General features: G+C 49.4%; 2 protein-coding genes across 7 annotated transcripts in view; one reads left to right on the forward strand and one right to left on the reverse strand.

Moving 5' to 3' along the window:
- The window catches only part of tenm2b (teneurin transmembrane protein 2b), a 599580-nt gene that overhangs the window by 104140 nt on the left and 473502 nt on the right, over positions 1-21938 (forward strand). The window lies entirely within an intron of this gene.
- Positions 6258-7974, reverse strand: LOC147838895 (uncharacterized). Its single transcript, XM_087302024.1, has 2 exons — positions 6942-7974; positions 6258-6820 (listed from the first exon to the last, which is right to left on the reverse strand). The coding sequence occupies exons 1-2, from the start codon at positions 7734-7736 to the stop codon at positions 6662-6664; spliced, it is 954 nt and encodes a 317-aa protein (XP_087158150.1). The 5' UTR covers positions 7737-7974; the 3' UTR covers positions 6258-6661.

The raw sequence follows: 21938 nt of genomic DNA on the forward strand, positions 1-21938 counted from the left end.
TTTTCTTTGTTTGTGATGACAGTATGTTCATCTTATGACATTCTCATTCACACATGCTTTTGGTTGTGTTTACGTATGTGTTACATAGTTATGTTGTATAGATGTTAGTAATTAATTACATTGGTTTATGACCAAATACATTTAAAATAAATATGGTAATTTACCATAATATTTTAAATATTTTACCTTCCTACCATTTCTATAATTGAATTGTGGCAACTACAGCTGTCATTTTTTTTTTACCATAAATTTTATGGATTTCTATTTACAGAGTATGATTACGTTTAAAAATGTAAATGTATGACTGGCAAGGTGAACTGTCCCTTCAAATTGAACCATCAGGCACATTTGTTCCTCATCACGCCAGCAACCTTCTCACACCATTATAAATCTCTCCACCAACCTCTCCCCACTCATTTCCTGCTATAATTATCATTCCCCTCCCTGCTGCCTTGATCTAAGCATTTCTAATTGAACGGTCACAGTTAACAGTTGGTCACCCTGTGCCAAGCGAGAGCACCAGTCAGTCTCAGTGTGGCGTTTGCTGTGGCCTTTTGTTTCAAGACTGATTAAGAGGCTGCTCTGCCCAGGATGGATTTTGGCAGATTAACTTTAATAGAGTAGCCCGATATGACCTGTCTTACCATGCCATAGAGATTCTCCAATATGGGGAGGTTGTATCAATTATTGACATTCAGCAGAGTTTTTGTATGGGTCGCTTTTGAGCTGTGGACACATTTGTTCAATGGGTTTGTTTATGTGTAAAAAATCAAACGTGACTTTGCCTAAGCAGATAATGTGATTGGATAACTGGAAGCATGCCATCTCTTATGTCATTGTGGGGCACATTTGCATGACAATGATGTTGTAATAATGGGTAAACAATCATTTGATTTTTGATTATCAACAGAAAAGGTGGTAAAAACAATTCATCTTTTTAAAGGGAACATTAAAATGCTGTATTTATGCCAGGCCAGTTGGTGACAGTGTGACTTCAAATCACTTTGGTAATTGGGAAATGCTAAAATCTGTCATCAAAATGAACCCTCTAGAACTGTTTTTGTGTTTTTAAGAATCAGATATTATCCCGTGAATGAAAGATTATAAGACGTTTATTGTATCGTCTACATTCTCGTAGGTGATTGCTATTTATTATGTAGCTACAGTGGTTTCCCTGGTTGCAGTATTTGCCATTCTTATGGTTGATAACACTTTCCAGAAAGTGATGATTTTGTTTTCTTGAAAATGTAAAATGGAAACTGATTTATTTTCTAATTATTTATCTGATATTCTAATTTTCTGTAAAAGTTAGCAGAATTCCCATCTCATTATTTGGTCTTTAGCCATCAAATTGTAGTATGGCAAATGAGTGTTAATTGTAATGTGTGTACATGTGGTCTTTTTCAGCTGCATGTATAAAACTGTGAAACAGTAAACTGCTTACTTCCAGTAGATTTTTACATTTGGATTTTGTTTGCTTGTTTATGGTTTATCTTTAAAAACATAAATAATTAAAAGAGCTATTTCACCCAAAAATGAAAAGTCTTACAGGATTTATTTTCCCTCCACATATTCCAAACCCATGAGGTTCTTTCCTCTGCTGATATTTCAGTAAAATAAACATGCATACAGGTTTAGAACAACCTAAGGGTACATAAATGTAAGCAAAAATATAGATTTTTGTAATTTAATATTTTTTTCTAAACATTTAGGGCCCTACTGTATATCATACACCTGGCACAATAAGGCGCAAGATGTGTTTGGCGTGGCTTTGTTGCTATTTTCAGACCAGCGCAACCGTGATTTTTACGTTTTTTGCCATGTTGTTTAAATAGTAAATGCATTTATGGCACTTTGTGGACTCATTGGTGTGCCAGTCTAAAAAGAAGGTGTGTTAAGGCACATTGTTGGCATGTTGCTATTTTGAGGACTTTAAATAGACAGCGCTACCTCATCAACTGAAAGCTGGTTTAAAGTCCAGCGCAGAGCACATTAGTTATGCACCTATGTTGTACCAAAATGCATATACATTGCTTAATACACACAGAATGTACAGCAATACACAAATGTCTTTACATATGAAAAAAAAAGATTAAAATATTACAAAAGTTAATATTTTCAGTTTATTCATGACAATTTGCATTTGTATAATGTTATTATTATTAGCGGTATTATTTATATGCATATTTATGTTTGCTTTAATAAAAAACAAATGAAATTTGTCCATCTGTTGGGTTTTAGAGAAGTATGCATCACCATATGGGGCATAAGAATAGGACAAGTGTTTCTATATAGCTCACTTTGTTATTATTGTTCATTTATTCGTTTGCTGGAAATTACAACTGAATTTAGAAATAGTTCTAAAGCACATCTTTGCGATTAACAAACAAAATTAAATATGTTGGCTGATGGATGTCTTCATCGGTGTGCGTACAACACCATTTCCTTATCCATGAAAGTAAAGGAGTAAAGATTAAAAGTAAACTAAAGAGAAAGTAAAGAGACTGACGGGAGGAGGCTCTCTCTTTATTCTCATGCTGCAGATGGTTTGTTTGACTTTTTCTCGTTAGTAAAGCATTGTTTTTCCACTTTTGCCATGCGCATTAACTGTCTCTTAAAGGGAATGTGAGATGAGTCTCTGAATGGTTTAATGCATGTTATGGTCAAAACACACCCATAACTCATTAGGAGAATAAGCACAACACTGTTAGCCTGTTAGAGCATATTTATCCATCCTTAAAATAGCAAAAGTGGATTCGGACACCCCCTAATGCTTTTACGCCATGCACTTTAGACCTTGCATCTTGATATTTAAAACAGAGCCCTATGTTTTCAATCAAATTATTTAGACATATACAATGTTATAATACTTAAAATCATTAATAGATTAATAGTATTAAACAATAGTAAACATTAATAGTGGTAAACAATTGTTGTTTTTTTCCAACAAAAGCTAGTTTAAAACTGCTTTGCAGGACCCAGTTTGACTACCTTTGTTCTAAACCAATACATTTTTTTTCGGCATTTTGTTGCTGATCATATGTTTGATCACTAACTCTATGAAACCAAAATCAACAGTGGCATTATTAAGTCACAGTTTATATGAACACTTGAATTGTCAACCCACTGCTTCATGAGAACTCAGATTTATGTTTACTTTTTAAGCTTATTTCACTAAATTCCATCAACATTTCAGTTTCAAAGATTTTGGCAACGTCTAATTATAAGATTTCCTTTTAAAATGTCAGTTTTGACACTTCAATGTTTGAATATTACATTAAAGGCCACATCTCTGAAGCAACAGATCACACGTCCCATTGATTTATCAAAAAAATCAAAAGATCCCATAAAATAATTAGTGAGTAATTAATATTAACGATTTAAGCCTTCATCTTTCTGTGACATCACTACCAGTATGTTTGTAATGCAAATGATTGTGTCAAATGCTGTCGTTTGGCTAGCTCTCTGCTTTCCTGTTTGAACACACTTTATCAAAGGCCAGATCAATGGGAAGGGTGACCTCAAACATATATTTATCGAAAACTGTAAATTATGAACGTGTAATATATATTTGTCATTATTACTGTTCCACACAACAAACGATTTGCATTGCCGGCTTGTCCCGTCTGCCAATGAAACATTTATTAATGTAAATACCAGTTGGCAATCAATAAACCTAACTAGAGTGCCTCCCTGTATGTAAACACGCTCTTCATTGAACATATTGACAGCGCAGTGCCGTGTCCAACCTGAACAATTACAGATCTGCTTCCTGCTGCCTTTCTCTGAAATTGATTCCCCTTTGAAGTTTCCAGTTTGCATTTTAGCACTGTTGATTTAATGTTAAACTCAACAACCTATTCATCAAAAGCTTTTTGTGCCTTTTTAGGAGAGATTGTTCAGTAATATGCACATGACGTTAGCTGACTGATGCTCAGGGTAGCAAAATGCAGGTCTGGGTAATACCTTTGAAATAGCCCCTTTCCTACAGTAATATGCGTAAATTGGTGCACATTACTGTCACGACTTTACTGGTAAATTTAAAAATGCGCTGTTCACACAGGCAATGACATTCTGTATTTTTTTCGTACAAAAAAAAAGCATCATTCACACATCCATTCCAAGATATGGGTAAATTCTGTGACTTCATTAAGCAGAAATAAGCTCTAATTGGCAGTGATTGTATTTGTAGACATGAACAGTGTTAATCTTTTTGTTTATAGTTTCATTTTTGTTTTAAACATCTCTGCTGCTTTCATCCCTGAGACAATCCGAAATACTGAACTACAGTGGTCCCTCGTTATTCGCAGGAGTTACATTCTAAAAATAACCCGCTATAGGTGAAATCTGCAAAGTAGTCAGCTTTATTTTTTTACAATTATTATAGATATTTTATGCTGTAAACACTTTATACAATTTTCTCTTTTGTTTAAACACTCTCAGAATTCAAAGCTTCGCAGAAAAACAAGTCCAGTATTAAAGAATGACACCAAAGATCAAAACCATTTGATCTTCATTTATTTATTCTGTAATAGTGCCCTACAGCAGCATCCAGAAGTTAAACTTTTTGAGCGATGGTTAGCATCTTCCTCTGCTTTTTGGGTGCTACTGCAGGTGCATTTGACGGTGCAGTACATTTTGTCGAAATTGTGGGGGAAAAAAAACTTGCAAACAGTACAGCACTTCAAAGTCACACTGGTAGCGATCGAAGATTCATGTAAATATGGCAAGCTGAACACAACTTTTTATTATTTGCCTTTCAAAAATATAACAATTAAAAAAAACTTTCACAAACTCACTGAGAAATGTCAGATGTACAATGAATCAAATATAAAGCCTTAAAATTAAACAAAAACAAAACAAACAAAGAAAAAAGTTATAAAATAACTTGCTTAACGCATTTGGTACAGTGCAGGAAACAAGGCAAAGAGGAGATTGATTGACAATGGTCTACAGCCAGTCAGGACGCAGAACAAAATGCACTAATCAGGATGCAGAAAACACAACGCTGTAAAAAAATAAGCATGCCAAGTATGAAAAAGCATGAAAAAAAATCAGCAAAATTGCGAGGCCACAAAAAAATACATTTTTGCTATTTTCGTTACAGCGAGGGACCACTGTTTAGTAAAAATATTTTCTTGTTGACATCCGAATGCAGAACTGCTACCCAGTGTCACGGGCGGTGAGGGAAAAAGAGGAGTGCAGACCCAATTGCAGAAAAATGAAGGAATATTTATTATAAACTACAAATAAAAATAAAAGGCAAAACAAAACTACCCCGAAGGGGAAAACATTAATAAAAAGGCAAAAACAAACTTGACAGGGCTGGCAGGACAAAACAGGACTGGAGACAACAAGACAGAGTAATATTGACGACGAACTGACAAAGGACTGAAAACATGAGGGGGATTATAAAGCAAAAAAGTAAATTGAAACACAGGTGAACACAATTAACTAAATATGGGTTAACAAGGAGGGTGGGACTAGACAATAGACGGGAGAGCGCATGACACAGAGAGACAATACAAGCCATGCGCTCACATAACACAACACTGAAGCACACGACAAAAGCACATGACCAATGTAAACACCAAGCCATGTGCTTTGACAAAAGACGCAAGACACGAGCACACGATGAATGAAAACACTCACCATGCGCTCACATATGCAGCATGCATGCTTCATCCCAGCGCCGACCAAAACCGAAACCAACAAGACTGAGACGCTGGGAATGAAACACCATGCTGCTGACAGACGAAAACACAAACACGAGTACAAGAGCGCACGCGTCTGAGGGACGCAGAGCGCGCGCGCGGCCGCGTCAAGCAGGAGCGCGCACACTCTACGTACACCCACGACGGCGCGCGCTCACACAGAGACAGAAACAGGACCAGACATGAGAAGTGTCAGAGCTCTGCCACCAAAACAAGAATTTTCAAGACCAAAGTGGCAGAACCCTGACACTAGCCCCCCCCAAAAGGGACGCCACCTGGCGTCCCTAAAGGGAACATCCAACAAGGTACAAGACAGACAAGAAACACTACAAGACAACAAAACAGGCAACATCAACAGACACAAGACAGGGGGGTGAACAGGCAAGACGACATGAAGGGGGGGAGGGAGGGAGACCAAGCCGGACTCAACAAGACAAACAAGGGAGGGATGGGAGGGCAAGACCAGGGAGGATCAGGAGGGACAGTCCAGGGTGGATTCAGTGGGTCGGGGGCCCCGGCAGGGAGCCAGGGTGGAGCCGGAGGGTCCTTCCAGGGTGCAGGGAGGGAACACCAGGGAGGAGCAGGAGGGACGACCCAGGGAGAGTCTATCATGGGAAACAAGGCAGGAGGTCGGTGGGGAGCCGGCTGGGCTGGAGACCAGAGGGGAGCCGGCAGGGCTGGAGACCAGAGGGGAGCCGGCAGGGCTGGAGACCAGAGGGGAGCCGGCAGGGCTGGAGACCAGAGGGGAGCCGGCAGGGCTGGAGACCAGAGGGGAGCCGGCAGGGCAGGAGACCAGAGGGGAGCCGGCAGGGCAGGACGTCTGGGTGGCGCCGGCAGGGCAAGGAGCCGGGCTGATGCCGGCAGAGCAAGGAGCCGGGCTGGGGCCGGCAGGGCAAGATGTCTGGGTGGCGCCGGCAGGGCAAGGAGCCGGGCTGGTGCCGGCAGGGCTAGACGTCTGGTTGATGCCGGCAGGGCAAGGAGCCGGGCTGGGGCCGGCAGGGCAAGACGTCTGGGTGGCGCCGGCAGGGCGAGGAGCCGGGCTGGCGCCGGCAGGGCGAGACGTCTGGGTGGCGCCGGCAGGGCGAGGAGCCGGACTGGGACCGGCACTGGAGGGCGCTCAGGGGCTGGAGCCGACACTGGAGGGCGCTCAGGGGCTGGAGCCGACACTGGAGGGCGCTCAGGGGCTGGAGCCGACACTGGAGGGCGCTCAGGGGCTGGAGCCGACACTGGAGGGCGCTCAGGGGCTGGAGCCGACACTGGAGGGCGCTCAGGGGCTGGAGCCGACACTGGAGGGCGCTCAGGGGCTGGAGCCGACACTGGAGGGCGCTCAGGGGCTGGAGCCGACACTGGAGGGCGCTCAGGGGCTGGAGCCGACACTGGAGGGCGCTCAGGGGCTGGAGCCGACACTGGAGGGCGCTCAGGGGCTGGAGCCGTTGTGGTGGAGGAGCCCTTTCTCCTCCGACGCTTCCTTGGTCTGGGTGACGGGAAGCTGGCCACCTCTTCAGACACTGCAGTATACTCCACTGCCTGCAGGACTGATGCAGTGTCTGTTGCGGGTGCTTCACTGGGTGATGCTGCAGCCAGGGTTGTAGCTGGGTGGGCTGCAGCAGGTTCCGTCACCAATAGAGGGGTAACAATAGAGGAAGACCTGTTCCTCCTCCTCAGTTTCCTCTTCTCTGTGGGAGGCAGCAGTGAGCTGGGTTCAGGTTGGTCTGTTGGTGGAAGAACAGAGCAGATTCTCTCCTGAGGACATTCATGGGCAACTTGATTAACCATATGGTCCACAAACTGTTTGTACGAGTAGCCCACCAATCTCTGTATCTGCAGAGGATAGAGGGGTTTATCAAGAGCGAAGTTCAGGAGATTCAAAAGAGCCCAGTCATTGAACCCAAGCCCCTCTGCTGCCATACGGAACCTCTCCGCAAACTCCTTTAACTCAGAGCCATGTTGCCGCAGCGCATGCAGACGGAGAAGCTGTGGCATGTGGCTGAGGAAGGAGTCATCCTTCTGCTGGGTCCTCATTTTGGTCAGTTCGTACTGTCACGGGCGGTGAGGGAAAAAGAGGAGTGCAGACCCAATTGCAGAAAAATGAAGGAATATTTATTATAAACTACAAATAAAAATAAAAGGCAAAACAAAACTACCCCGAAGGGGAAAACATTAATAAAAAGGCAAAAACAAACTTGACAGGGCTGGCAGGACAAAACAGGACTGGAGACAACAAGACAGAGTAATATTGACGACGAACTGACAAAGGACTAAAAACATGAGGGGGATTATAAAGCAAAAAAGTAAATTGAAACACAGGTGAACACAATTAACTAAATATGGGTTAACAAGGAGGGTGGGACTAGACAATAGACGGGAGAGCGCATGACACAGAGAGACAATACAAGCCATGCGCTCACATAACACAACACTGAAGCACACGACAAAAGCACATGACCAATGTAAACACCAAGCAATGTGCTTTGACAAAAGACGCAAGACACGAGCACACGATGAATGAAAACACTCACCATGCGCTCACATATGCAGCATGCATGCTTCATCCCAGCGCCGACCAAAACCGAAACCAACAAGACTGAGACGCTGGGAATGAAACACCATGCTGCTGACAGACGAAAACACAAACACGAGTACAAGAGCGCACGCGTCTGAGGGACGCAGAGCGCGCGCGCGGCCGCGTCAAGCAGGAGCGCGCACACTCTACGTACACCCACGACGGCGCATGCTCACACAGAGACAGAAACAGGACCAGACATGAGAAGTGTCAGAGCTCTGCCACCAAAACAAGAATTTTCAAGACCAAAGTGGCAGAACCCTGACACTAGCCCCCCCCAAAAGGGACGCCACCTGGCGTCCCTAAAGGGAACATCCAACAAGGTACAAGACAGACAAGAAACACTACAAGACAACAAAACAGGCAACATCAACAGACACAAGACAGGGGGGTGAACAGGCAAGACGACATGAAGGGGGGGAGGGAGGGAGACCAAGCTGGACTCAACAAGACAAACAAGGGAGGGATGGGAGAGCAAGACCAGGGAGGATCAGGAGGGACAGTCCAGGGTGGATTCAGTGGGTCGGGGGCCCCGGCAGGGAGCCAGGGTGGAGCCGGAGGGTCCTTCCAGGGTGCAGGGAGGGAACACCAGGGAGGAGAAGGAGGGACGACCCAGGGAGAGTCTATCATGGGAGACAAGGCAGGAGGTCGGTGGGGAGCCGGCTGGGCTGGAGACCAGAGGGGAGCCGGCAGGGCTGGAGACCAGAGGGGAGCCGGCAGGGCTGGAGACCAGAGGGGAGCCGGCAGGGCTGGAGACCAGAGGGGAGCCGGCAGGGCTGGAGACCAGAGGGGAGCCGGCAGGGCTGGAGACCAGAGGGGAGCCGGCAGGGCAGGAGACCAGAGGGGAGCCGGCAGGGCAGGACACCAGAGGGGAGCCGGCAGGGCAGGACGTCTGGGTGGCGCCGGCAGGGCAAGGAGCCGGGCTGATGCCGGCAGAGCAAGGAGCCGGGCTGGGGCCGGCAGGGCAAGATGTCTGGGTGGCGCCGGCAGGGCAAGGAGCCGGGCTGGTGCCGGCAGGGCTAGACGTCTGGTTGATGCCGGCAGGGCAAGGAGCCGGGCTGGGGCCGGCAGGGCAAGACATCTGGGTGGCGCCGGCAGGGCGAGGAGCCGGGCTGGCGCCGGCAGGGCGAGACGTCTGGGTGGCGCCGGCAGGGCGAGGAGCCGGACTGGGACCGGCACTGGAGGGCGCTCAGGGGCTGGAGCCGACACTGGAGGGCGCTCAGGGGCTGGAGCCGACACTGGAGGGCGCTCAGGGGCTGGAGCCGACACTGGAGGGCGCTCAGGGGCTGGAGCCGACACTGGAGGGCGCTCAGGGGCTGGAGCCGACACTGGAGGGCGCTCAGGGGCTGGAGCCGACACTGGAGGGCGCTCAGGGGCTGGAGCCGACACTGGAGGGCGCTCAGGGGCTGGAGCCGACACTGGAGGGCGCTCAGGGGCTGGAGCCGACACTGGAGGGCGCTCAGGGGCTGGAGCCGTTGTGGTGGAGGAGCCCTTTCTCCTCCGACGCTTCCTTGGTCTGGGTGACGGGAAGCTGGCCACCTCTTCAGACACTGCAGTATACTCCACTGCCTGCAGGACTGATGCAGTGTCTGTTGCGGGTGCTTCACTGGGTGATGCTGCAGCCAGGGTTGTAGCTGGGTGGGCTGCAGCAGGTTCCGTCACCAATAGAGGGGTAACAATAGAGGAAGACCTGTTCCTCCTCCTCAGTTTCCTCTTCTCTGTGGGAGGCAGCAGTGAGCTGGGTTCAGGTTGGTCTGTTGGTGGAAGAACAGAGCAGATTCTCTCCTGAGGACATTCATGGGCAACTTGATTAACCATATGGTCCACAAACTGTTTGTACGAGTAGCCCACCAATCTCTGTATCTGCAGAGGATAGAGGGGTTTATCAAGAGCGAAGTTCAGGAGATTCAAAAGAGCCCAGTCATTGAACCCAAGCCCCTCTGCTGCCATACGGAACCTCTCCGCAAACTCCTTTAACTCAGAGCCATGTTGCCGCAGCGCATGCAGACGGAGAAGCTGTGGCATGTGGCTGAGGAAGGAGTCATCCTTCTGCTGGGTCCTCATTTTGGTCAGTTCGTACTGTCACGGGCGGTGAGGGAAAAAGAGGAGTGCAGACCCAATTGCAGAAAAATGAAGGAATATTTATTATAAACTACAAATAAAAATAAAAGGCAAAACAAAACTACCCCGAAGGGGAAAACATTAATAAAAAGGCAAAAACAAACTTGACAGGGCTGGCAGGACAAAACAGGACTGGAGACAACAAGACAGAGTAATATTGACGACGAACTGACAAAGGACTGAAAACATGAGGGGGATTATAAAGCAAAAAAGTAAATTGAAACACAGGTGAACACAATTAACTAAATATGGGTTAACAAGGAGGGTGGGACTAGACAATAGACGGGAGAGCGCATGACACAGAGAGACAATACAAGCCATGCGCTCACATAACACAACACTGAAGCACACGACAAAAGCACATGACCAATGTAAACACCAAGCAATGTGCTTTGACAAAAGACGCAAGACACGAGCACACGATGAATGAAAACACTCACCATGCGCTCACATATGCAGCATGCATGCTTCATCCCAGCGCCGACCAAAACCGAAACCAACAAGACTGAGACGCTGGGAATGAAACACCATGCTGCTGACAGACGAAAACACAAACACGAGTACAAGAGCGCACGCGTCTGAGGGACGCAGAGCGCGCGCGCGGCCGCGTCAAGCAGGAGCGCGCACACTCTACGTACACCCACGACGGCGCGCGCTCACACAGAGACAGAAACAGGACCAGACATGAGAAGTGTCAGAGCTCTGCCACCAAAACAAGAATTTTCAAGACCAAAGTGGCAGAACCCTGACACTAGCCCCCCCCAAAAGGGACGCCACCTGGCGTCCCTAAAGGGAACATCCAACAAGGTACAAGACAGACAAGAAACACTACAAGACAACAAAACAGGCAACATCAACAGACACAAGACAGGGGGGTGAACAGGCAAGACGACATGAAGGGGGGGAGGGAGGGAGACCAAGCCGGACTCAACAAGACAAACAAGGGAGGGATGGGAGGGCAAGACCAGGGAAGATCAGGAGGGACAGTCCAGGGTGGATTCAGTGGGTCGGGGGCCCCGGCAGGGAGCCAGGGTGGAGCCGGAGGGTCCTTCCAGGGTGCAGGGAGGGAACACCAGGGAGGAGCAGGAGGGACGACCCAGGGAGAGTCTATCATGGGAAACAAGGCAGGAGGTCGGTGGGGAGCCGGCTGGGCTGGAGACCAGAGGGGAGCCGGCAGGGCTGGAGACCAGAGGGGAGCCGGCAGGGCTGGAGACCAGAGGGGAGCCGGCAGGGCTGGAGACCAGAGGGGAGCCGGCAGGGCTGGAGACCAGAGGGGAGCCGGCAGGGCAGGAGACCAGAGGGGAGCCGGCAGGGCAGGACGTCTGGGTGGCGCCGGCAGGGCAAGGAGCCGGGCTGATGCCGGCAGAGCAAGGAGCCGGGCTGGGGCCGGCAGGGCAAGATGTCTGGGTGGCGCCGGCAGGGCAAGGAGCCGTGCTGGTGCCGGCAGGGCTAGACGTCTGGTTGATGCCGGCAGGGCAAGGAGCCGGGCTGGGGCCGGCAGGGCAAGACGTCTGGGTGGCGCCGGCAGGGCGAGGAGCCGGGCTGGCGCCGGCAGGGCGAGACGTCTGGGTGGCGCCGGCAGGGCGAGGAGCCGGACTGGGACCGGCACTGGAGGGCGCTCAGGGGCTGGAGCCGACACTGGAGGGCGCTCAGGGGCTGGAGCCGACACTGGAGGGCGCTCAGGGGCTGGAGCCGACACTGGAGGGCGCTCAGGGGCTGGAGCCGACACTGGAGGGCGCTCAGGGGCTGGAGCCGACACTGGAGGGCGCTCAGGGGCTGGAGCCGACACTGGAGGGCGCTCAGGGGCTGGAGCCGACACTGGAGGGCGCTCAGGGGCTGGAGCCGTTGTGGTGGAGGAGCCCTTTCTCCTCCGACGCTTCCTTGGTCTGGGTGACGGGAAGCTGGCCACCTCTTCAGACACTGCAGTATACTCCACTGCCTGCAGGACTGATGCAGTGTCTGTTGCGGGTGCTTCACTGGGTGATGCTGCAGCCAGGGTTGTAGCTGGGTGGGCTGCAGCAGGTTCCGTCACCAATAGAGGGGTAACAATAGAGGAAGACCTGTTCCTCCTCCTCAGTTTCCTCTTCTCTGTGGGAGGCAGCAGTGAGCTGGGTTCAGGTTGGTCTGTTGGTGGAAGAACAGAGCAGATTCTCTCCTGAGGACATTCATGGGCAACTTGATTAACCATATGGTCCACAAACTGTTTGTACGAGTAGCCCACCAATCTCTGTATCTGCAGAGGATAGAGGGGTTTATCAAGAGCGAAGTTCAGGAGATTCAAAAGAGCCCAGTCATTGAACCCAAGCCCCTCTGCTGCCATACGGAACCTCTCCGCAAACTCCTTTAACTCAGAGCCATGTTGCCGCAGCGCATGCAGACGGAGAAGCTGTGGCATGTGGCTGAGGAAGGAGTCATCCTTCTGCTGGGTCCTCATTTTGGTCAGTTCGTACTGTCACGGGCGGTGAGGGAAAAAGAGGAGTGCAGACCCAATTGCAGAAAAATGAAGGAATATTTATTATAAACTACAAATAAAAATAAAAGGCAAAACAAAACTACCCCGAAGGGGAAAACATTAATAAAAAGGCAAAAACAAACTTGACAGGGCTGGCAGGACAAAACAGGACTGGAGACAACAAGACAGAGTAATATTGACGACGAACTGACAAAGGACTAAAAACATGAGGGGGATTATAAAGCAAAAAAGTAAATTGAAACACAGGTGAACACAATTAACTAAATATGGGTTAACAAGGAGGGTGGGACTAGACAATAGACGGGAGAGCGCATGACACAGAGAGACAATACAAGCCATGCGCTCACATAACACAACACTGAAGCACACGACAAAAGCACATGACCAATGTAAACACCAAGCAATGTGCTTTGACAAAAGACGCAAGACACGAGCACACGATGAATGAAAACACTCACCATGCGCTCACATATGCAGCATGCATGCTTCATCCCAGCGCCGACCAAAACCGAAACCAACAAGACTGAGACGCTGGGAATGAAACACCATGCTGCTGACAGACGAAAACACAAACACGAGTACAAGAGCGCATGCGTCTGAGGGACGCAGAGCGCGCGCGCGGCCGCGTCAAGCAGGAGCGCGCACACTCTACGTACACCCACGACGGCGCGCGCTCACACAGAGACAGAAACAGGACCAGACATGAGAAGTGTCAGAGCTCTGCCACCAAAACAAGAATTTTCAAGACCAAAGTGGCAGAACCCTGACACTAGCCCCCCCCAAAAGGGACGCCACCTGGCGTCCCTAAAGGGAACATCCAACAAGGTACAAGACAGACAAGAAACACTACAAGACAACAAAACAGGCAACATCAACAGACACAAGACAGGGGGGTGAACAGGCAAGACGACATGAAGGGGGGGAGGGAGGGAGACCAAGCCGGACTCAACAAGACAAACAAGGGAGGGATGGGAGGGCAAGACCAGGGAGGATCAGGAGGGACAGTCCAGGGTGGATTCAGTGGGTCGGGGGCCCCGGCAGGGAGCCAGGGTGGAGCCGGAGGGTCCTTCCAGGGTGCAGGGAGGGAACACCAGGGAGGAGCAGGAGGGACGACCCAGGGAGAGTCTATCATGGGAGACAAGGCAGGAGGTCGGTGGGGAGCCGGCTGGGCTGGAGACCAGAGGGGAGCCGGCAGGGCTGGAGACCAGAGGGGAGCCGGCAGGGCTGGAGACCAGAGGGGAGCCGGCAGGGCTGGAGACCAGAGGGGAGCCGGCAGGGCTGGAGACCAGAGGGGAGCCGGCAGGGCTGGAGACCAGAGGGGAGCCGGCAGGGCAGGAGACCAGAGGGGAGCCGGCAGGGCAGGACGTCTGGGTGGCGCCGGCAGGGCAAGGAGCCGGGCTGATGCCGGCAGAGCAAGGAGCCGGGCTGGGGCCGGCAGGGCAAGATGTCTGGGTGGCGCCGGCAGGGCAAGGAGCCGGGCTGGTGCCGGCAGGGCTAGACGTCTGGTTGATGCCGGCAGGGCAAGGAGCCGGGCTGGGGCCGGCAGGGCAAGACGTCTGGGTGGCGCCGGCAGGGCGAGGAGCCGGGCTGGCGCCGGCAGGGCGAGACGTCTGGGTGGCGCCGGCAGGGCGAGGAGCCGGACTGGGACCGGCACTGGAGGGCGCTCAGGGGCTGGAGCCGACACTGGAGGGCGCTCAGGGGCTGGAGCCGACACTGGAGGGCGCTCAGGGGCTGGAGCCGACACTGGAGGGCGCTCAGGGGCTGGAGCCGACACTGGAGGGCGCTCAGGGGCTGGAGCCGACACTGGAGGGCGCTCAGGGGCTGGAGCCGACACTGGAGGGCGCTCAGGGGCTGGAGCCGACACTGGAGGGCGCTCAGGGGCTGGAGCCGACACTGGAGGGCGCTCAGGGGCTGGAGCCGACACTGGAGGGCGCTCAGGGGCTGGAGCCGACACTGGAGGGCGCTCAGGGGCTGGAGCCGACACTGGAGGGCGCTCAGGGGCTGGAGCCGTTGTGGTGGAGGAGCCCTTTCTCCTCCGACGCTTCCTTGGTCTGGGTGACGGGAAGCTGGCCACCTCTTCAGACACTGCAGTATACTCCACTGCCTGCAGGACTGATGCAGTGTCTGTTGCGGGTGCTTCACTGGGTGATGCTGCAGCCAGGGTTGTAGCTGGGTGGGCTGCAGCAGGTTCCGTCACCAATAGAGGGGTAACAATAGAGGAAGACCTGTTCCTCCTCCTCAGTTTCCTCTTCTCTGTGGGAGGCAGCAGTGAGCTGGGTTCAGGTTGGTCTGTTGGTGGAAGAACAGAGCAGATTCTCTCCTGAGGACATTCATGGGCAACTTGATTAACCATATGGTCCACAAACTGTTTGTACGAGTAGCCCACCAATCTCTGTATCTGCAGAGGATAGAGGGGTTTATCAAGAGCGAAGTTCAGGAGATTCAAAAGAGCCCAGTCATTGAACCCAAGCCCCTCTGCTGCCATACGGAACCTCTCCGCAAACTCCTTTAACTCAGAGCCATGTTGCCGCAGCGCATGCAGACGGAGAAGCTGTGGCATGTGGCTGAGGAAGGAGTCATCCTTCTGCTGGGTCCTCATTTTGGTCAGTTCGTACTGTCACGGGCGGTGAGGGAAAAAGAGGAGTGCAGACCCAATTGCAGAAAAATGAAGGAATATTTATTATAAACTACAAATAAAAATAAAAGGCAAAACAAAACTACCCCGAAGGGGAAAACATTAATAAAAAGGCAAAAACAAACTTGACAGGGCTGGCAGGACAAAACAGGACTGGAGACAACAAGACAGAGTAATATTGACGACGAACTGACAAAGGACTAAAAACATGAGGGGGATTATAAAGCAAAAAAGTAAATTGAAACACAGGTGAACACAATTAACTAAATATGGGTTAACAAGGAGGGTGGGACTAGACAATAGACGGGAGAGCGCATGACACAGAGAGACAATACAAGCCATGCGCTCACATAACACAACACTGAAGCACACGACAAAAGCACATGACCAATGTAAACACCAAGCAATGTGCTTTGACAAAAGACGCAAGACACGAGCACACGATGAATGAAAACACTCACCATGCGCTCACATATGCAGCATGCATGCTTCATCCCAGCGCCGACCAAAACCGAAACCAACAAGACTGAGACGCTGGGAATGAAACACCATGCTGCTGACAGACGAAAACACAAACACGAGTACAAGAGCGCACGCGTCTGAGGGACGCAGAGCGCGCGCGCGGCCGCGTCAAGCAGGAGCGCGCACACTCTACGTACACCCACGACGGCGCGCGCTCACACAGAGACAGAAACAGGACCAGACATGAGAAGTGTCAGAGCTCTGCCACCAAAACAAGAATTTTCAAGACCAAAGTGGCAGAACCCTGACACTAGCCCCCCCCAAAAGGGACGCCACCTGGCGTCCCTAAAGGGAACATCCAACAAGGTACAAGACAGACAAGAAACACTACAAGACAACAAAACAGGCAACATCAACAGACACAAGACAGGGGGGTGAACAGGCAAGACGACATGAAGGGGGGGAGGGAGGGAGACCAAGCCGGACTCAACAAGACAAACAAGGGAGGGATGGGAGGGCAAGACCAGGGAGGATCAGGAGGGACAGTCCAGGGTGGATTCAGTGGGTCGGGGGCCCCGGCAGGGAGCCAGGGTGGAGCCGGAGGGTCCTTCCAGGGTGCAGGGAGGGAACACCAGGGAGGAGCAGGAGGGACGACCCAGGGAGAGTCTATCATGGGAGACAAGGCAGGAGGTCGGTGGGGAGCCGGCTGGGCTGGAGACCAGAGGGGAGCCGGCAGGGCTGGAGACCAGAGGGGAGCCGGCAGGGCTGGAGACCAGAGGGGAGCCGGCAGGGCTGGAGACCAGAGGGGAGCCGGCAGGGCTGGAGACCAGAGGGGAGCCGGCAGGGCTGGAGACCAGAGGGGAGCCGGCAGGGCAGGAGACCAGAGGGGAGCCGGCAGGGCAGGACGTCTGGGTGGCGCCGGCAGGGCAAGGAGCCGGGCTGATGCCGGCAGAGCAAGGAGCCGGGCTGGGGCCGGCAGGGCAAGATGTCTGGGTGGCGCCGGCAGGGCAAGGAGCCGGGCTGGTGCCGGCAGGGCTAGACGTCTGGTTGATGCCGGCAGGGCAAGGAGCCGGGCTGGGGCCGGCAGGGCAAGACGTCTGGGTGGCGCCGGCAGGGCGAGGAGCCGGGCTGGCGCCGGCAGGGCGAGACGTCTGGGTGGCGCCGGCAGGGCGAGGAGCCGGACTGGGACCGGCACTGGAGGGCGCTCAGGGGCTGGAGCCGACACTGGAGGGCGCTCAGGGGCTGGAGCCGACACTGGAGGGCGCTCAGGGGCTGGAGCCGACACTGGAGGGCGCTCAGGGGCTGGAGCCGACACTGGAGGGCGCTCAGGGGCTGGAGCCGACACTGGAGGGCGCTCAGGGGCTGGAGCCGACACTGGAGGGCGCTCAGGGGCTGGAGCCGACACTGGAGGGCGCTCAGGGGCTGGAGCCGACACTGGAGGGCGCTCAGGGGCTGGAGCCGTTGTGGTGGAGGAGCCCTTTCTCCTCCGACGCTTCCTTGGTCTGGGTGACGGGAAGCTGGCCACCTCTTCAGACACTGCAGTATACTCCACTGCCTGCAGGACTGATGCAGTGTCTGTTGCGGGTGCTTCACTGGGTGATGCTGCAGCCAGGGTTGTAGCTGGGTGGGCTGCAGCAGGTTCCGTCACCAATAGAGGGGTAACAATAGAGGAAGACCTGTTCCTCCTCCTCAGTTTCCTCTTCTCTGTGGGAGGCAGCAGTGAGCTGGGTTCAGGTTGGTCTGTTGGTGGAAGAACAGAGCAGATTCTCTCCTGAGGACATTCATGGGCAACTTGATTAACCATATGGTCCACAAACTGTTTGTACGAGTAGCCCACCAATCTCTGTATCTGCAGAGGATAGAGGGGTTTATCAAGAGCGAAGTTCAGGAGATTCAAAAGAGCCCAGTCATTGAACCCAAGCCCCTCTGCTGCCATACGGAACCTCTCCGCAAACTCCTTTAACTCAGAGCCATGTTGCCGCAGCGCATGCAGACGGAGAAGCTGTGGCATGTGGCTGAGGAAGGAGTCATCCTTCTGCTGGGTCCTCATTTTGGTCAGTTCGTACTGTCACGGGCGGTGAGGGAAAAAGAGGAGTGCAGACCCAATTGCAGAAAAATGAAGGAATATTTATTATAAACTACAAATAAAAATAAAAGGCAAAACAAAACTACCCCGAAGGGGAAAACATTAATAAAAAGGCAAAAACAAACTTGACAGGGCTGGCAGGACAAAACAGGACTGGAGACAACAAGACAGAGTAATATTGACGACGAACTGACAAAGGACTGAAAACATGAGGGGGATTATAAAGCAAAAAAGTAAATTGAAACACAGGTGAACACAATTAACTAAATATGGGTTAACAAGGAGGGTGGGACTAGACAATAGACGGGAGAGCGCATGACACAGAGAGACAATACAAGCCATGCGCTCACATAACACAACACTGAAGCACACGACAAAAGCACATGACCAATGTAAACACCAAGCAATGTGCTTTAACAAAAGACGCAAGACACGAGCACACGATGAATGAAAACACTCACCATGCGCTCACATATGCAGCATGCATGCTTCATCCCAGCGCCGACCAAAACCGAAACCAACAAGACTGAGACGCTGGGAATGAAACACCATGCTGCTGACAGACGAAAACACAAACACGAGTACAAGAGCGCACGCGTCTGAGGGACGCAGAGCGCGCGCGCGGCCGCGTCAAGCAGGAGCGCGCACACTCTACGTACACCCACGACGGCGCGCGCTCACACAGAGACAGAAACAGGACCAGACATGAGAAGTGTCAGAGCTCTGCCACCAAAACAAGAATTTTCAAGACCAAAGTGGCAGAACCCTGACACCCAGGGTTCCCACACTTTTTGAAAATACGACAAAGTACTTGAATTTTAGACATATGGATCCAGGAAATTCTGAAAATTGTTTAAAAACAAACATAGGTCCTTGAAAGTGAAGTAAAATTAGTTTACGGTGTTATTTCAGCTATTGTCCTGTGCTGCTGTCAAAAACAGAAAGAAAAAAAGAGAAATTCTTTATTTACATCTTTTTTTGTACAATCCTGTACAAGTATTATGACAAATGATGCAAAATGTTTAGAAACCGCATTTGAATATTACTAGTGCAGTGACCCCTCGATATAATGCGGTTCACTTTTCGTGGTCTTGCAGTTTCGTGGATTTTTTGCATGCAGTTTGACAGTGCACTTTTTTACAGCTCATTGTGTTCTGCCTTTCTGATTAGTGCACTGTGTTCTGCTTACAGACTGGCTGTAGACCTAAGCAGCTCCTTCAGAAATACCTTTCAGATTTGTATTTATGCATTTATTTATTTATGCCTTTTTCTTACATCACTTGTCTTGTTTAATTGCAATCATTAAACTTTAAATAATGTTTTTTGCTTTAAGTGAATTCATAATTTTAAAAATCTTGACCTGATTTGACTGCTGAGCTGATCTGTGATTGAGTAGAGGGACACGTTTGCACGGATTTAATAATTAGGGTAAAATTGTAATTGTTAAAAACTCACCAAACAAAATATAATCACAGAAGTCATTTAATTTCTTAGACCTTATTTATCGGGGCCCTCAGATTTCCTGGGGCTCTAAGCAGCCGCTCACCTCGGTTGTTGGTTAAATCCGCCTTTGCTCCTATGCAATACAGAATGTGGTCAGCTTGCCAAATTGACATAAATCTGTGATAGTTAGCAGTGTGACTCTGAAGTGCTGTACTGTATGATTGCAAATGTTCACCCCACAATGTAGATGACACATTCTGCACCCATGGTAGCACCCAAAAGGCAGAGAAGATGCTAACCATCGCACAAAAAGTTTAACTTTTGGACATGCTAAAGGAAGGAAGAAGTTAAGCAGATGTAGAGCGCCATTGTGGAATAAATAAACAAAGATCAAATGCTTTGATCTTGTTCAAACAAGAGAGAAAAGTGTATAAAGTGTGTAGTGGGTGGCTTTATAGCCTTAAAACATTTTTAATAATAATAATTGTGCATAAAATAAAGCTGACTACCTCCTGGATTTCACCTATCGCGGGTTATTTTTACCATGTAACTTCCGCAAATAACAAGCGACCATTGTATTGAATTCAACAAATTTTAATAAAGTTCATTGAACATGACTGTTTAAAGTAAAATTTTATAAAAAAAAAATCAAAGCATAATTATTACTTAATTTTTTTTATGCAAATATTAAGTGTAAATGAAATTTTAAGTACACTAAGGACTTTCATGGTGCTACACATACTGCGGGTGTAAATTACAACAGTGCTTGATGTAAAATTTAAGTCCTTGAAAGTCCTTAAATCTGCTGTTCAAGAAAGAATGGGAACCCTGGCTATGTCCAGCAAAAACTGTAGGGTTTACATATGTAGTTACACAGGAAAGGGTATTGAACACCTTAAGAACGACTGAAGAGATGTGGATGGAACATTTTTACATGGCGAGAGATACAGTAGATTTAAGTATGTGATGCTCCTTGTGAGATTCTCTTTGAAATGAAATATTTCCATTGTTTTACCAGAATCCGTGTCACACATTTGAATGCAGCACTTGCATTTAACCTCCCAGCGGTTTATAATAAGCATTTTATCAATAGTTTTTTCCACAGTTGGCACTAAGAAGGAACATACTGTAGACGTATTGTCTGATTAACAAGTTGTAGCTAAATGTGTCTGGACAAAGGATTCAAAGGCTTTTATTTATGTGAACAGCAGGTAGTGAATGCATCAGTGGCACTGGAATGTTCTGATTGTCCTGGAGTATACTTCTACGTCAGTTTATTCTGAAATTGTTTGTGCTTATACAATACATGCGATTTAGCAGAATACCAGCAGTTTACTGGTAATGTTACCCGTAAACCTCTCATTCTGGAAAATTGCTGTTAAAAAAATACATTTTAAACATTCAAACATGATGTCCTTGCAGTAATTTGATAGTAATTTTCCAGAAAGTCTGTATGTGTGAAAACTAGTACACTGCTTAGATGTAGTACACTGTAAAAAAAAAAAAAGGCTGGGTTCTATAAGAACTACAATGCTCAGCATGCACCTCGCACACACTGGTTTCTGTTTGACACTGAATACACACACAGCTGGTCACTCACCAATAACTACTATCATGAACTGTTTGTACACAGCACTTGTGCACACACACAGTGCTCAGTCTTGTTAATCTGCACACATTTTAACTTGTTTTTTCTTGCTGTGTTTTCAGACCTGCACCTAGTTTCATTTTTGATGTTAGTCGCCTAAACCAATCTCTTACCTGCTTCTGACTACTCCTTTGGATTGATGATCTTTTATGAAACTGTTTACTCCTTTGTTTGACCGTATCCTGCCTGACTTTTCTTTATTTAATAAAGGTGCTGCAATTGGATCCTCAACCCCGTTGCCTAGAACCATATGTGACAGAACTAATTTTTACAAATTTAAGTGGATAGAACAAAAAACAATTATGTTTTCCTCCAAAAAATCCTCAAGAGTTGTGTTGTTTAAGCTCAATTTCAATAAACAGTACAAAGAACAAATATAATTTTTTGAGTGTATATGTGTGCTCGTATATTATCTGTCTGCAAATACACTGATGAACCAAAACATGTCACTAATGAAGTGAATATCGTTGATCATCTCTTAACAAAGGCACGTTTTAGGTCTGGGTTGTAAAGATCATTAGTAATGATGATCTAATGATCATTAGTATTGATGATGATAATCCCCATCCCCTTCGGATGGGGAACTCTAATGCTATGTGGAAACTTCCACTGGGGGTATTGTCAAGCGCAAACTAGAGAGGGGGGGGGTCTGGGATTGCTGGGGCACTTCAGATCATTATGGAAGGGCACTTCCTATCCAAAACTAAAAAGGGCATGTGCACTGCACAGGTTGAGCCCTATGTGTGCATGTGCCTGGTTCCCCCCTCGGGGAATGAAGTGTTACTTAAGTAAC

The sequence above is a fragment of the Danio rerio genome, chromosome 21 (genome assembly GCF_052040795.2).
Source record: "Danio rerio strain M-AB ecotype USA chromosome 21, GRCz13ab, whole genome shotgun sequence".
Taxonomy (NCBI): domain Eukaryota; kingdom Metazoa; phylum Chordata; class Actinopteri; order Cypriniformes; family Danionidae; genus Danio; species Danio rerio.

Coding starts and splice junctions, on each gene's coding strand:
- LOC147838895 (XM_087302024.1), bottom strand. CDS start 7,736: ATGAGGACCCAGCAGAAGGATGACTCCTTCCTCAGCCACATGCCACAG. Junction 6,821..6,941: donor CAGCCCCTGAGCGCCCTCCA/GTGTCGGCTCCA, acceptor AGCGCCCTCCAG/TGCCGGTCCCAGTCCGGCTC.